This window comes from Mytilus trossulus, chromosome 6 (genome assembly GCF_036588685.1).
Source record: "Mytilus trossulus isolate FHL-02 chromosome 6, PNRI_Mtr1.1.1.hap1, whole genome shotgun sequence".
NCBI classification, from domain to species: domain Eukaryota; kingdom Metazoa; phylum Mollusca; class Bivalvia; order Mytilida; family Mytilidae; genus Mytilus; species Mytilus trossulus.
Genome location: NC_086378.1, coordinates 29,247,331 through 29,262,359, shown reverse-complemented (window position 1 = coordinate 29,262,359; position 15,029 = coordinate 29,247,331). Strand labels below are relative to the sequence as shown.

General features: G+C 32.9%; 3 protein-coding genes across 3 annotated transcripts; 1 reads left to right on the top strand and 2 right to left on the bottom strand.

The window, feature by feature from the left end:
• The first annotated feature begins 3,023 nt into the window (after positions 1-3,023).
• LOC134723304 (C-type lectin domain family 10 member A-like) lies at positions 3,024-6,711 on the top strand. The gene is made up of 5 exons (XM_063586924.1): positions 3,024-3,425; positions 3,944-4,017; positions 4,648-4,735; positions 5,622-5,834; positions 6,600-6,711. Exons 1-4 carry the CDS (start codon positions 3,074-3,076, stop codon positions 5,795-5,797), a joined length of 690 nt encoding a protein of 229 aa, XP_063442994.1. The 5' UTR covers positions 3,024-3,073; the 3' UTR covers positions 5,798-5,834; positions 6,600-6,711.
• A 59-nt stretch (positions 6,712-6,770) lies between these two features.
• On the bottom strand, positions 6,771-9,034 carry LOC134722473 (uncharacterized). The gene is made up of 2 exons (XM_063586094.1): positions 7,840-9,034; positions 6,771-6,998 (listed from the first exon to the last, which is right to left on the bottom strand). Exons 1-2 carry the CDS (start codon positions 9,019-9,021, stop codon positions 6,771-6,773), a joined length of 1,410 nt encoding a protein of 469 aa, XP_063442164.1. The 5' UTR covers positions 9,022-9,034.
• A 1,707-nt stretch (positions 9,035-10,741) lies between these two features.
• On the bottom strand, positions 10,742-13,335 carry LOC134723303 (E3 ubiquitin-protein ligase TRIM35-like). The gene is made up of 3 exons (XM_063586923.1): positions 13,302-13,335; positions 11,612-12,491; positions 10,742-11,047 (listed from the first exon to the last, which is right to left on the bottom strand). The coding sequence occupies exons 1-3, from the start codon at positions 13,322-13,324 to the stop codon at positions 10,823-10,825; spliced, it is 1,128 nt and encodes a 375-aa protein (XP_063442993.1). The 5' UTR covers positions 13,325-13,335; the 3' UTR covers positions 10,742-10,822.
• Between the last annotated feature and the right edge of the window lie 1,694 nt (positions 13,336-15,029).

Here is a 15,029-nt window from a genome sequence, read left to right as displayed (position 1 = left end):
ACTGGTGTCTGGTCATTTATAACATATAGTGTGACTGTCGACATGTAAATTCCATATTCAAAACAAGAAAAAAATGAAAAATACGAAATGATTATTTTTAAAAGGTGTGCTGTTGTATTACGATCTATAGTTGATATTTTGTCACAAGCCCTAAAAATGTTTTATAAATAGATTTAGGAAAGTAATACCATCAACCAATATCAACATATCCATTTTTTTTTCATCTAAGAAAGGATTAAAAATGAAAAACGAATGATTGAATATAAATTTTATATATTTTTCAATATTTAGCATAATTGCTCTCTTTTTAACATTGCTTAAATATAAACAACATGCATATGAACTAAAAACTAAATAGGAGTCAAATAAGCACAATCTTTTTCACATTTATACTCAACATTTCCAAGTCAGTAAATTGTTTTTCTATATCTAGTAAAAATTGTTGGTAAACATAGACAAGGGTCTGGGTAGTGGAACTTCACTTCTAATATCTATTTACACAAATTTAAAAAAGATATTATGTCATTTTTCTCTTTTCTTTTAAATTAATTTCTATGCATGTGTCGCTCACCTTGGTCTATGAGTAAGTCAAACAAAGGACACTCTCTAAAATAGTAGACGAGAAAAGACTATAACAAAAATCTCTATTTAGTTGAGCTACTGAGTATTGCTGATCTTTTAGTCTGTTTAGTTTCTTTGACTAATTAATAGATCTTGCCTTGCTGATCATTTTTGTGATTTAGAGTGTTTATTTATCTATCATAATGAGGCTTAACTGAAAAAAAATTCTTTCTAAATATATTTATAGTTAAACTTTTCATGATAAAAGACAAAAATGAAGAAAAAAAATCGTAAAATGTGTCATATGGGTGATAACTCCTATACGAATTTGTCTAACAGTTGTGACGTATATAAATAGACAATTGGTGAAGCTCATTAATTTGAACATATTTTTTCCTTTCAGATTTTCTCTTTGTATAACGGTTCAAATAAAAATAGACAAAACTTGCTTTTTATCCCTATGTTCTATCTTTACCAATGACAGCCATGTTGGTTGGTAGGCAGGGAGGGTTATCTAACATCTTTTTTTTAACTACATACCTTATTGTGGCCACGTTTGGTTAAATTTTTCTCAAAACTTTCAGATTAGAAGATTTTTGTAAAAGATTACAAAAATTGGCAAAATTGACTATAAAGGACAATAACTCCTAAAGGGATCAATTGACCATTTTGGTTGTGTTGACTTATTTGTAGAACTTACTTGGCTGAACAATTTTGTAACTAATAGTTTATCTCTATCTATTATAATATTCAAGATAATAATCAAAAACTCTAAAATTTCCATAAATTTACCAATTCCGAGGCAGCAACCCAACAATAGGTTGTCCGATGCGTCTTAAAATTTCAGGGCAGATAGGTCTTGACCTGATGAACATTTTTATACGTGTCAGATTTGCTTTTTATGCTTTAGTTTCAAAAATATAAGCAAAAAAATGCATTTTACCCCCATGTTCTATTTTTAGTAATGGTGGCCATATTGCTTGTATAGGCGGGGTTATCAGATACATTCTGATACAAACTACACAACCCTGAATATGATTTAAGTATAGTTTGGTCTAATATTGCCAAAAAGTTTCTGAGGAGAAATCAACATGCAGGGCTCGTTGATACGTCACACTTAATAAAAATGAAAAGAGAAAAGGGAAAAGGGAAAAGGGAACATTTTGTTTTTTTTGTTGTGGGGATGTATAAGTACCCTGCCACGTTCGGTCTTGTTTTTTTTTTTATTAGGCCCTTTCCAAATGACTTAATACTTTGTTTTTATGTAACTGTTACAGTATTGTCTAAGGATATTGGCGGCTTGATGCATTCAAGCTAGTTTAACGTTGTCACATCTGTATGTGCCTGTCCAGAGTCAGGAGGCAATGTTTCAGTGGTAGCCGTTTGTTAGTGTATTTCATTTTGTTTTTCGTTCATAATTTGGTAAAATCAGGCCTTTTGTTTTCTCGTTTGATTGATTTACATTTTTCACTTCGAGGCTATTTATAGGTGATTCGTAATATGTCATTCGCTTCGCTCATTGTTGAACACCGAGCGGTGACCTAGCCTTAGCTGTTAATTCCTAATTTTTCTAATCTTCTAATTTTCATCAGTTTAATACAAATTTTGCAACAATTTAAAAATGAAGCTACAGTGTTATGTTATTCCAGTTATTTTTGAGTTTCCGCGGCCTTTCAGTCCAAATATTGGGATGTGTGAAGATCTTCACTATTTATTAGGGTCGATTTAAGTAAGTAAATGAGAAAGACTTGCTAGTACGCTTTTCTTTCTACTTAAACTGAGAGCCCTTTTTTTGACTGAATGTTTTCTGACTTTCAATTTTAGCTGTGAGTTGATGGGTAACATATATTACAAGTAGTCGTCTTTCTTCGTATTACTTGAACTGCTCAAAAAGTAAAATGATTGAAAAAATAAAACAACCCACTTCTCATCTATTTTTGGATTTTATGTTGCATGTAATAAATAGCTCGAAAAAAATCTCGAATTTCAGTCATAACAGCTGGTCTTAAATGTAAATAATCAAATATTATGGTTATAAAAGCAAACAGTATTCATATCATATAAAAGATTCTACAGCGTGACAAGGATCGACGTTTTAGAGACAGGAGAACTCTGCAAAAGGTAAGTCAGGATAAATATTTTTAAATAAATCTTATTTCGTGTCATATCGTTACAATGTTAAGAACAATATCAATGAGCAATAGGGGTTCAAAAACCTAGCATAATCAGAGTTGTTTCAGGCGCACAAGCGGGTCAAATCTGTTTTGAGGTTAGTAGGGCGGATCAAAACAATTCAAAACAATTGACTTGTTTTATTTATGCTACAAATTACTTTTTTAAAAATTTTACTAGGTATAGTTGCCGGATACTTACCTTCACAAATCTACCCATGAAAATCTTCATATTTTAAACACTATTTTCATTGCTTATGTCCCTATTTTTGTTAATTCTTTCAGAAATCTATTTACGATTGAAAAAATAACAATTTATTCCTGTTTTATACTTTCTAAGTATGATTCTCTCTTTGGTACTTTTGATCGTGTTTTTGAACGATTTAGTTTCAAGTATTCCTTGTTTATCGAATGAGTCTAAAAAAGACTTTGATGTTGCGAGAAAAACTCTTGTAAAAGTACAGGAAGATCTCCTCCAAAGTCTAAATGGCCTTGAAAATAATCACAAAAAGACAATCAAAACATTAGACAAGGAGATCAAAAATGCAATCACTAATATGGAGAAGACCATCAAAATGACAACTACAACATTGGAGAAACAGATTGGAACTTCTAAAGATATATTCACAAACGTGGAACAAAAGTTAAAAAAGTTGGAGGAAGATTTTAAAGTACTCGGAAGAGACTTTCAAAGTAAGTATAATTTTATGTCAGATATTCTATTTAATTTAGAAATAAAGACATTTGGTATGATTGACAATGAGACAACTATCGATCATTCTAATGCAACCTCGATTGTAACGTTTATTATAATTGTATATAAAGTGAATATAAACAATAAGCCTATGGGTCAGTGTATGACCTACAACAATGACTGAAAACCCCATACCGTATTAGTCGGCTATAAAAGGTCCGACATTAAAAAAAAGTGAAAATATTCAAACATGGTAACTTACTATTTGTTTTGTTAAGGAGAAATTTTATTAATATATCTTTTTTTTAACTTTATAAAAATAACCAGAACAGAGTACCAAGATAAATAAACTAATACGTGTCGGAAACATTTGACACGAGCATGACTGAAAGAAAGTCCATATCAGTACAAAGTAAAAGAAAGAGCTACACAATAGCTATCTTTTCAGAATACATTTTCAATGTCTATCCGTATTTGTTTTCTATAAGAATGAATTATTTATAATCTATTGATGAAGAAACCAAATGGCACAAGTATAATGGTCACTGCTACTACTACAGTCAGGAAAGACAAGATTGGTTCACAGCAGAGGTTTGGTCTAGCTATATATATATATATAGTATCCTAGTATTGTCTTTGACGACGATCTCTCCCCGACAGTCCTCACATTGTCACTTTCCTTTGTATTTGTCTCAAACACAGAGTCATATTTTTTTTAAGAATAGTAATGGGGACATTTTTTTTCAAAAAGGATTAATTCAGAATGGAAAACTTGTCCATTAAAAAAAAAACCCCAATAAATTGCCGTATTGGAGATAAACGGGGTATTTTTGTATATTATTTGCTGAGATCATCCTTCACTTTAGAATAGCATCTTGTTTATAACTATAAAAATCTAAGATGTGGTATGATTGCCAGTGAGACAACCAGGCTCACCAAGAGACCAAATGACACAGAAGTTAACAGCCCCTATAGGTCAATGTTTACAACTAACAAAAAAAACAAATATGATATACAGCAATAAACGACAACCACTGAATCACAGGCTTCTGACTTCTGACAGGTACATACAGAATATGGTGTGGTTAAACTCGTGTGAATGTGCACCTAATCTGGGACACCGATGTAACAGTACAGCATAAGAACGAAAACTCAGTTGAAAAGGACTCAATTCATCAAATCGGCACACAGCAGTTATACAAGAATTTTTATTTTTTTTAGAGAAAATGCAGAGAAACAGGTGGCTACATTGCTAAAGTCAACGATCAGGAAGAAAACAGAAGAATTTTCCAACACAGGCCAGATACAAGTGAGCAAACATTTTTATGTCGTTGAAGTGTGTTCATCTAGTCTGATAAATAAAAGAGGGAATGCTTTACATTTAGTTATTCATGCAGATTGCCAAAAATTCTAGTTGGGTAGGTAATGCATATATATATATATAGGAGCTTACATTCTAGTGATTACATAATGCGGAGGGGATGACATTCTAGTTGATGCGAAAGCATGTCGCTTGAGCCCCTTCGTCCGTCTATCTGTCCATCCGCTAAAAATACCTTGGATACGAATATTTCTTTAATTTAAGCTTCTTTGAAAGGGAATACTTTAATATTGGTCTATTGAGTTGTATCGAGTAACCAATTTATTAATCCGCCGTGTAGCCACTTTATATCGTCGCTGGGCTTCCAAAATGTTGTAAATTACAAATTTTTCAAGAAAAAAACATCTAACAAACAGGCTTTGAAAATTTTGACAAAATGCATGCTTCCAAAATGTCGTATGTGAACTTGAACATTTTTGTAAATAGCAGTGAAATAAAAACTTTGACATTTCTGGATTATCCGAGACTTAAAATTATTTTTCACAGAAATAAAGAAATGTATAATTATTTTATTCCCAAAGCCATTATACAACGGTTTTCAAGTTTTCATACAACATTTTGAAAGTAAACTTTACAAACAACTGACATTGGCAATTTGTAATATGTCTTATTTCAAACGTTTTGATTGGTATAACTGTATGCCATTTTGAAATACCAAAGATTTCCTCCCGCCCAGACCATTGGTGTCAAAAAGTATTTTTAGCCAGAAAAGTCATATACGACATTTTGGAAACCCAGCAACGAAATAATATGTCCTCACTTGTATGCAATATTATAACATACATATCTGATAAACAATTTTCTCTTATTGCAGAGGCTCATTATTGGATAGGCCTGACTGATCTCAAAGAAGGTGAGTGGCGATGGAGTTTTGATCAGTCAAAAGCAAAGTACACGACCTGGATATCTGGCTACGGTTCAAAAGGGACAGGTCATAACTGTGTACAAATTCCAAATGGTCACGACGGGAAATGGATTGACTACCTCTGATCACATCAGGTAAACTATGTTTGTGAAAGCAATTTCTGTAAGTACATCTTGGGGCCCTTCTTTAAATTATATTTAGTTAAAAGGTTCATTATTGTAGTCAAAGTGTCTTTCTATGTTGTAATGTTATACTGACCACTCTTTCAGGTTGGGGTGTAAGATGATTATTTTTTTTTATCCGTTATGGTTTTTTAATATCACAACTTCCTGTTAAGATTCTACTTAATTCCCATATACCGATATCGTCTGGTAAATACGCTATGGTGATATACATGTAGCGCGAGGTTGGTTTTTTTTTAGACTAGGGAGAGTTATCCATGCTATGGTACATATGGTGCAATATGGTATTCATGTCACAGTGATACCGTTACACGGTGACGTATTTATACCGTTCGTTTTTAAGGCACGGGAAGGTCTATATGGTAGCCCGTGTAGTGAATTTGAATATTTCTTACCTTACGGTATACATATAAGACCCTATAATGACGTCTTGATATGAATTGTTTTTTAGACTAGGAACAGTTAAAAGCCTAAAAACATGGTCTAAGTATGGTGCTATATGGTATACATGTTAGGCCGTCTCGATATCATTTGTTTAGTTTTTTACTTGAGACAGTTAAGACCTTGTCCTTTAATGCATGCATGGTGCTACTATACCCTGTATAGTATTGTTGTATTTCTTGGTCTATTTTGTGTTCCCCTTCTTTTAATTAGTGGTCTCTGACTCTCATCGCATATGTTTCAAATAATAATGACGATTACTTGTTATTTCCCTTTCTATATCTGACTAAATCTTTTTTTGCAGGCTTTTGAAGAGATGAAAGGAACAAAAGCTGTACCATTAGCACTATAAATAGATAAAATTAACTTTTTCTCTTATTCTGTTACCTGCGTTTTATTGTTAAAAGGAACAAGACAATACATTTAAAAAAAACACAACATTTATTGTACTATATATTTCGAAATGTAGGAATGTTCAATAAAGTGTACATAGAGAAGAGGTTGTTTTCTTGTGCGATGCTTTGGTATCGTCTGTCTTTTTATATTCAAGATCAAATAAAAGCAATACGTCACTGTTATATGGTGGACTGTTTGCAACAATTAATTTATCCCCGGAATGGTTCACAGCTATTGCTTGTGGACGACGAATTCCATCTTCTTTGTTGAGCAAAGTTTTAACAAATTTTCCATCTTTCGTTAGCACCTGAAACGAACAAAATTTAATTATTGCAAAGAAATCTTGTTGGCATGATAAGATGTGATACCAGTAGCTTTCTTAATGATAAAAATGGCATCCAACAAGAAAATTCTTCAAATTTGTTGACACTTTCTTGTTTAAGTTTTTATGGTTTATGTGATTCTTACGTGTTTTTCTCTCTCTTTGTTTGTTTCATCAAATCTGATTTACATCGGACATTGTTGCATATTACTTACTTCTTACATTGGGACGCATATCCTTTAAAATTTAAAACAGAGTAAAGAAGATACTAGTATATGAATGCCAATGAGACAACCCTCCATTCAAGTCAGAATGTGAAAAAGTTAACCATTATAGATCATAGTATGGCCTTAAACGAGCCCTTAAACAAGGAACATTGTCTCACACCGAACATAAAGCTATAAAGGGCCTATGAATACATTTTTGTTTTTTACAAGTTTTAAGAATTCAAATTTTAAAGTTGTTCTTTTGGGGGGGGGGGGGGGGGGGTGAGTTTAGTATTATTGCAAGTCAAGTTTGCCTATGTGTTCAAGAATAGCTCCCTTTTAATTGTTAGATCTGTAATTTGTATTCATAATCACATAAGAGCTGTACATTTACTTTGCTTAAGCCAAGTCGATTTTCGATCATTTTGACTGGGAGTGAATAATAATAATTGGTATTCTAGTGCTTTAGACAAAGCAATGTGTAAGTTTGTTTTCAGTGGAAATTTTTGGCCAATACAACCTGACCAATATCAAAACTGTCATTCATGGCAGTTCATATAACTATCAGTTTAGGTTCGCATCTTTCCTATAGCCATTATTGATAGTCAATATTAAATTACCTTTATTTCGTCCTCGCGCCAATCAGCCACACACAAATGATTTCCAATTATATCGATGGCACGAGGCATTTGACAAGAATACTCCCATTTCTCCTGACCATGATTTGAAACACACTTTACACTACCGAAAACACCCGTCCCGTCACTGATGTAAATGTCTTCTAAGTTATCACTCAACTTGCAATACCATGGGTCTTTAAACATGTTTCCTCGAAAACTATCTTTCTTCCAAATATGATGTTGATTTTTACCATTTGCATCTAAAACGGTCACGTGTTTATCTAAATCGTCACCAGAGCAAACAACAAATTGACCATTACAATAGTGGAGACCGCGCAGAGCATTTGACACGGGCACTGCATGAGGAGTATATATTTTCCATTCTGCATTGTATGTTTTTTCAATTTTGATTTTATTTGGATAAACATGAAAAAATTTAATGTATCCTGCTTCAGTTGAAGCAATATAAGTTTGATGAATTAGGGTTAAGCCAAAAGGACGAACTTGGCATATCTCTGACACAAATTTCCCTTCGCTTTCAAAAAGTTTTATCTTATAATTGACGTTATCAGCAGCAACAATGCGGTCATCTTCCAAAAATATCAAGCTTGTTATAAAGGATGGTTCATCACCGTGGTCAGTTTTCAAATCAATGCTTCCTTTAAACTTTGCTTTTATAATATAGTTATCATAATTGCTTTTAGAGGATCGATCTGAAGTTTTGGAAGCGGATGGTCTTGTGTCTGGCTTACGTTGCTTGTTCTCTATTTCCGATAAAGCATGGGTTTTCGTTGCATTAAACAAATTATGAAGTCTTGCACATTCAAAACAAAAGTCCTCTACACATACTTTGCAATGTTTCACTGCTTTATGTCGTAATCCCCTTTCTTTACATATTTTACAATAAATTGGTTCAAAATTAGGAACAACAATATCCATAATGCTGACCACATGATGATTTGTTGGAAAGATGTCTACCCATTCAGAACGAGGCTTTTCTTCTGGAGCAGGCACGCTCGTCCTACACATAGGACAGGAAAATTGTCCTTTATTTACCTGTGACATGATGTGCGATTTCAAACAATCTCTGCAAAACGTATGTAGACAAGGTAGACCCTTTGGACTGGTAAAATAGTCCGCACATATCGGACAGATTAACTCCTTCTCCACAGCTTGGGCCATATCTATAATCTTGACCACAGTAAGAGATTGAAACTCTTGCCAGGTCTTCTGAAGAAAAGGAAAGACTTAGCATACCATATCTTCCATATTTTAAACACACACGAAACGTAAGCGTATCATCTATGCATACTATAGAGGAGTTTCGAATGTTAAATTTGTTATTCAAAGCACTGTTTTCTAAACAAAAAATGAACCATATCATGATTAAAGAAAACAATATGAAATATGTCTATTCAATTGTGTCGAAAAATATCAAATAACTCGTGTTATTATTTTACTAATTAACCCTTCAGTAATTTTATAAATGTATTTAAACTAGCTTTTTGTTTTTACTTTTTTCGTCAAATATCGGTGCTGATTTCTGCAAATTATTTGCACCACTAAGTAGCGGATTATGTAGATGGACTTTTCATCTAGTTTCGGTTGGGATTTATTTAATCTCAAGTATCATTAAATATACCAAGGATTTGTCGAAATGCTCATCTGATGCATTAAAATTGGTATGGTCTATATTATTAATCATACAATACTTTGGAATCGTTAGTCGGGAATGTAAACATTACATATAAAAAATCTATCCTGGTATCCAGGTGGTATATTTTCGATTTCCCAAGCTTCACTTCAAATTTATTCTTCTCGGACTTCCGTTTTTTAGTTTTTAAAATATTTTATCAGGAACAATGCACTTTTCTGTCCTCTTGGTAAGGAAGCGCAAAGACGATTATCTGACAGCCAAGGATGTATTAGCACCGACACAGTTGAAGTTACATGTATGTATATGACCAAACCAGGGTCATAATAAATTACGCCAAATCCATCTATAATGGTCAGCCTTGTCGGAGGGAGTGAAAACCATGAATATGTTATTATGTTGATATGTGTTTGAAATGATGTATATACACATTTTGGATGATAATTATAAGAAGCAGGTGTTTTGAAAGATATTTCAATTCGCAAATTTAATTCCTTTTTTGCTCAGATTAATAAATCGACAAAAATAATTAAGACACAACTGACCGTTCTTTTTTTTCTGTGTGTGTGGTTTTTTTTTACTCTTGAATGATTTTTTTCTCTACATGAATTGTGATGAGAATTTCTCGTACTTAAATAAAAATCATACAATAATGGAATGCTTTCAGAAAAGAGAACAAACCAGTAAAAATTGCAGTTTAAGAGAGGCGAAAGATACAAAAGAGACATTCAAGCTCACAAGTCGAAAATAAAATGACGACGTCATGGCAAAGAAAACGGCCCATAAGATAACTGACTGTATACAAAACACCAGACTGAGAAACACGAACCCACTTAAAAATAACGGAGGTGATGTCAGGTGCCCAGGATTGGTAAACAGATCCTGCTCCACATGTCACCCCCCCCTTATTTGAGCAAAATATGCATGGGATTGGGGTTCTATAACTGATAAAAAAAATATATACATCTCTCCTTACTCTTTGAAAAAGTTGGGATATTTTTCGACCCATTTTGATCAGCAAACACAATAATTTAATATATATAGTTCAATAATAAATAACAATAATAATTAATTTCCTATTCAAAACAGACTGTTTTTCTGAAACCATCCACTATCTAACGTTGCGGATTGAATTGCGTCACGTTTCACGAAATAGTACAAGTGGAACTCTTCTGTTTTTCTGGTTCCTTCTCAACAAACTTTCCATGGTTACTAATAATATATATAGTTCAATAATAAATAACAATAATAATTAATTTCCTATTCAAAACAGACTGTTTTTCTGAAACCATCCACTATCTAACGTTGCGGATTGAATTGCGTCACGTTTCACGAAATAGTACAAGTGGAACTCTTCTGTTTTTCTGGTTCCTTCTCAACAAACTTTCCATGGTATACTAAATCATATACTAAGATGTAGTCACTTTCATCTGGCGGACTTACACAGACGGCTAATTTACTTCCATCGGGGTTCACAGAAATAGCTTGTGGACGTCGAATCTTATTCCTTCTGTTCAACAATGTTTGAATAAATCTGCCATTTCTCGAGAAAACCTGAATAAAATAGGAAGACAAAAAACTAAGAAAATCGGACTGTTTTTTGCATTATTTTGTGCATATCACAATTTGTTTACTAGAATTTGAATGGATCTCGTCTAAATGTTAGATTGTGCATATCATATCTAACTATCACCTTTGTGGTACTAGTATACATTATAGAGTCGTGCCTTCATTTGCAAATTAATTTGATACCAACGGGTGCATCCGCAATGTGATCATTTTTTTTTATTTTGGACATATTATACATGGCAGTATTCGAAAAAAAGAGTTCTTATAATAACTTAGGGTAGACAAGAGCTGGATATGTGGTATAAAACGTTACATTTAAATGATGCCTATTGTTTATAATTTGTGTTTTTGTTGCTTGGTTACTGTCTTATTGTTGTATGCCTTAAATCTTCTTTCGTTCTCCACTCATAAAAAGAGTAAATTGTGTTACAAGTGAAACTACAAGAATACTAGGCAGTTGCTAACTTTTACGTGACTGTTGTGTCCTGTGAAGAGTTGTCGCATTGGCAACCATAGCATATGCTTCTTTTAAATTTTATATGAAAATACCTGTATTTTTTCTTCTTTGATATTAGCAACAAATATTTTATTACCACACAAGGCCACAGCACGAGGTGTATTTGCTGGTTGTTCCCATTTTGTCTCACCAGTGAGAATCGATACACATTTAATTTTGCCTAGAACAGCCGAGATCTCTGCTTGCGAATCGCGGTATAGCATCAGTCTCTTATCAAATCCATCGCTTAAAACAATATTGTCATTGTCAACAAAAACAATGCTAGTTATGTTTCCTGGAGATTTTTCAGCAAAGTTCAAATCTAACCGTCTGTTAAATTTAGCCTCGATGTGAAATTGGTTTTGCCCTCTATCAGATACAGATCTGTTGTCGTCTGACATGTCGTCGATTGGGCGATGGATGTTGTATTTTATTTCCGCCTGCATGTGTTGTTTTGTTGCTTTGAAGCGTTTATGAAAATTAGAACATTCCTGACAATAATCTTCCTTACAAGTGATACATGTCCGTACTGCCATTTGGTTTACGTTCCTAGATTTACATGGGACACATGGCCGCCATTTGACATCTGGAAAAACTTTCTCCATCAAACGGATCATCTGGTGGTTGTTGGGGAATTGGTCCACCCAGTCTCGCCTGGCTTGGAGCGCATCTGGTGGCATTATCATCATTCGGCATACTGGACAATTAAAATTGGACCCCCGAACTGGAAATGAACGCTTAACTGTCAAAATATGACCCTTTAAACAAGTTCTGCAGAAAGAATGAAGACATGGAAGGCCTTTGGGTGTCTTGTAGTAATCCTTGCATATTGGACATATAAATTCTTCTTTAACTTGTTTTCTTGGCGATTTTCTATATGTTCTATTTCTTTTCTCAGGTGTTAACCCTCGTGGCGAAGGCAGACCGTGTAAACTGTAATATATTTGAATATATTTGAATATATAAATATTAAAACCAGACCTTCTTATATTTCGTTAGAGTTTGGACTTCACAACATCCTCATTATGACTCGCATTTATAATACTATATGTTAGTATATAAGTTGTTTTTATTTTCCTCAAAACGCATATATGTAGGAGAAACTAGCTATATAAATGTGACTGTGCATTTTTCTTGATTGTTTGCTTTGACCCTGATTAAAATAAAACGTGACCACGGCAGACAACGACGACAACGCTATTTGGAAGAGGCTTGTTCTCCTCTTTACAAGGATATAAAATATAGCCGTATGTTATTCTGTTAAGGCAAATCAATAAAATTTGTTGATTGGGCACCCTACTATATTACCTTTAATACATTTGGCTTGAAAATCTGATACAGTTTAAAATTGGTTCGAAAACAAAGTATATGACGTGAATTGCACGTGCGCCACAATAAGGAATGGACAACGTGTCAGCGCTTTTATTGCTGTCTGGTTTTTTTTAAACTGATTATGTTCTTTAGTGTGTTTTTTTTATATGGGTATTAAAATGAACCCTTTTAAAATACGTAGTTCTATTTATATCTAAATATAGTAAAATGATTTAACGAGCATGTTAATTATTATTGTGCTAAGAAGGAGTTCTTGCGAGACTGGTGTATGTTTTCTTTTCTATGGAATAAAATGCAAAATATTATGTCAGCATAACACTAGCGGGAAGAACACAAATGGCGGAATGTTTTTAGCAAAAATGTTCACATTTTACAAATATTATACAAATTGTGTGTATAAAAAAAACTTACTTTAATTTTGGAATGTTGTCCATGACAATTTGGAAAGTTATTTAATCAAGATAATACAACAATTGTTCCGATTCGTCAAATACATGTCGACTATTGTTTTCACTTTAAAAATAGTTCGTTCTACTTACTTTTGATATATTTGATATGACCGTTTAATGAAATGTTTTAAAAAATACCTGAGACTACTATAACATAGTAGTCTCAGAAAATACTGAGTATTTTAGCATATTTTTTCTTCTAATTACGGGACTCCCCAGTAAGGAATATGTATAATATACCATCTCTGGACATATGTGCTATTTCTCATGTTTTTCTCCTCAAATATTACAGCCGGAATAATATTTTCAGAAGGAACCAGTTATCAACGTTGTTTTCGTGTGACTTTATTTTATTCAATAAGGTACTAAAGCTATTAATACAGGCATCACACAGTACTATACTAAAGGGTCTTATCTATTAGTTTAACAATCTTTTTTAGTGTTCACAATTATGTCCTATACTTAATGTCGAACATTCAACACGACTTTTCATGCGACCTGGGCCCCTGTCGTGAGTAAAAACTCGTCAAAGATACTATGCTCAAAATGTGTACGCCAGACGCGCGTTTTGTCTTCTACCATCAACGGCGTTCGATTCGAAACAGTAGGAAGGCCAAATCGAATACGACATAAATTCATAAAACTGAGAACTCTGACCTTGCTAGCATAAACAGAATATAACCCTTCTATTAAATCCTTGAATTGCTCCCTTTCCGAAATATCGAGCGTACACTCTTGAGAACATCCCATTGATTATGACCCTGGGTACTAGTCCCGTCAATCTAGCATAAATTTGACCCTAACCCGAAAGTAATTGCAACAGAAGATTTTAAAGTTTTAATCTTTAGCATTATACCCCAAATACACACAGAAACAAGTCACATAAAATCTTACTTGAGGAAAACTTAAAAAATCACAATTTAGAATTCCTATGGAGATTTGCATTGAACAGGGAAATAACTCTTGTAAAAAAGGTAGAAATATCAATAAAAATTGATACAAAGTTATAACTAAAACGCTTCTATTTATCAGAATGTATTGGTTCTTGATTTTGTAGCGGTCTGCAGTGTATAACAAACAACTCTAAAGGTGTTTTCATAAATTTTATCAAGCTATAATCTAGGTTTCGTGATTCATTAGTTGACCATTTATTGAATTTTCAACATGTCAAGGTAAAGAATCTCAAATTTAATGAAATTAATTAAGCAAGTATTCTTCTTTTTGTGGTTTAAAGTTGCTTTAGATAAGTAAGTTGCTAAAAAAATATAATATGAAGATATAAACAATACCAAGTTTTCACATTATTTTTTTAATGAAAATGCATGAAAAAATAAAACTACTCATAACACTTCATTTTGTACATTTCATGAGCAGAAGTGTATATAATTTAATCAAATACAAACTTATAACCACATCAAAGTATCATACTTTACATAATTTTCAAGAAAAAACAACCAAAAACTGACAAAAACCCCAAATTTTTGCAAGAGTTATCTCCCCTCCCAATGTTAATTTCCATAGGAAATTAAAAATGCTGATTTTCAGTTTTCCTCAAGTTAGATTTTATGGGACTTTTTTCTGTGTATATAAAGGGCATAATGCTATAGATTAGAACTAAAACATTTTCTGTTGCAATTAGTTTGAGGTTGAATCTTAGTTTGACTGGACTATACAGTTTCCAACTTTTTAT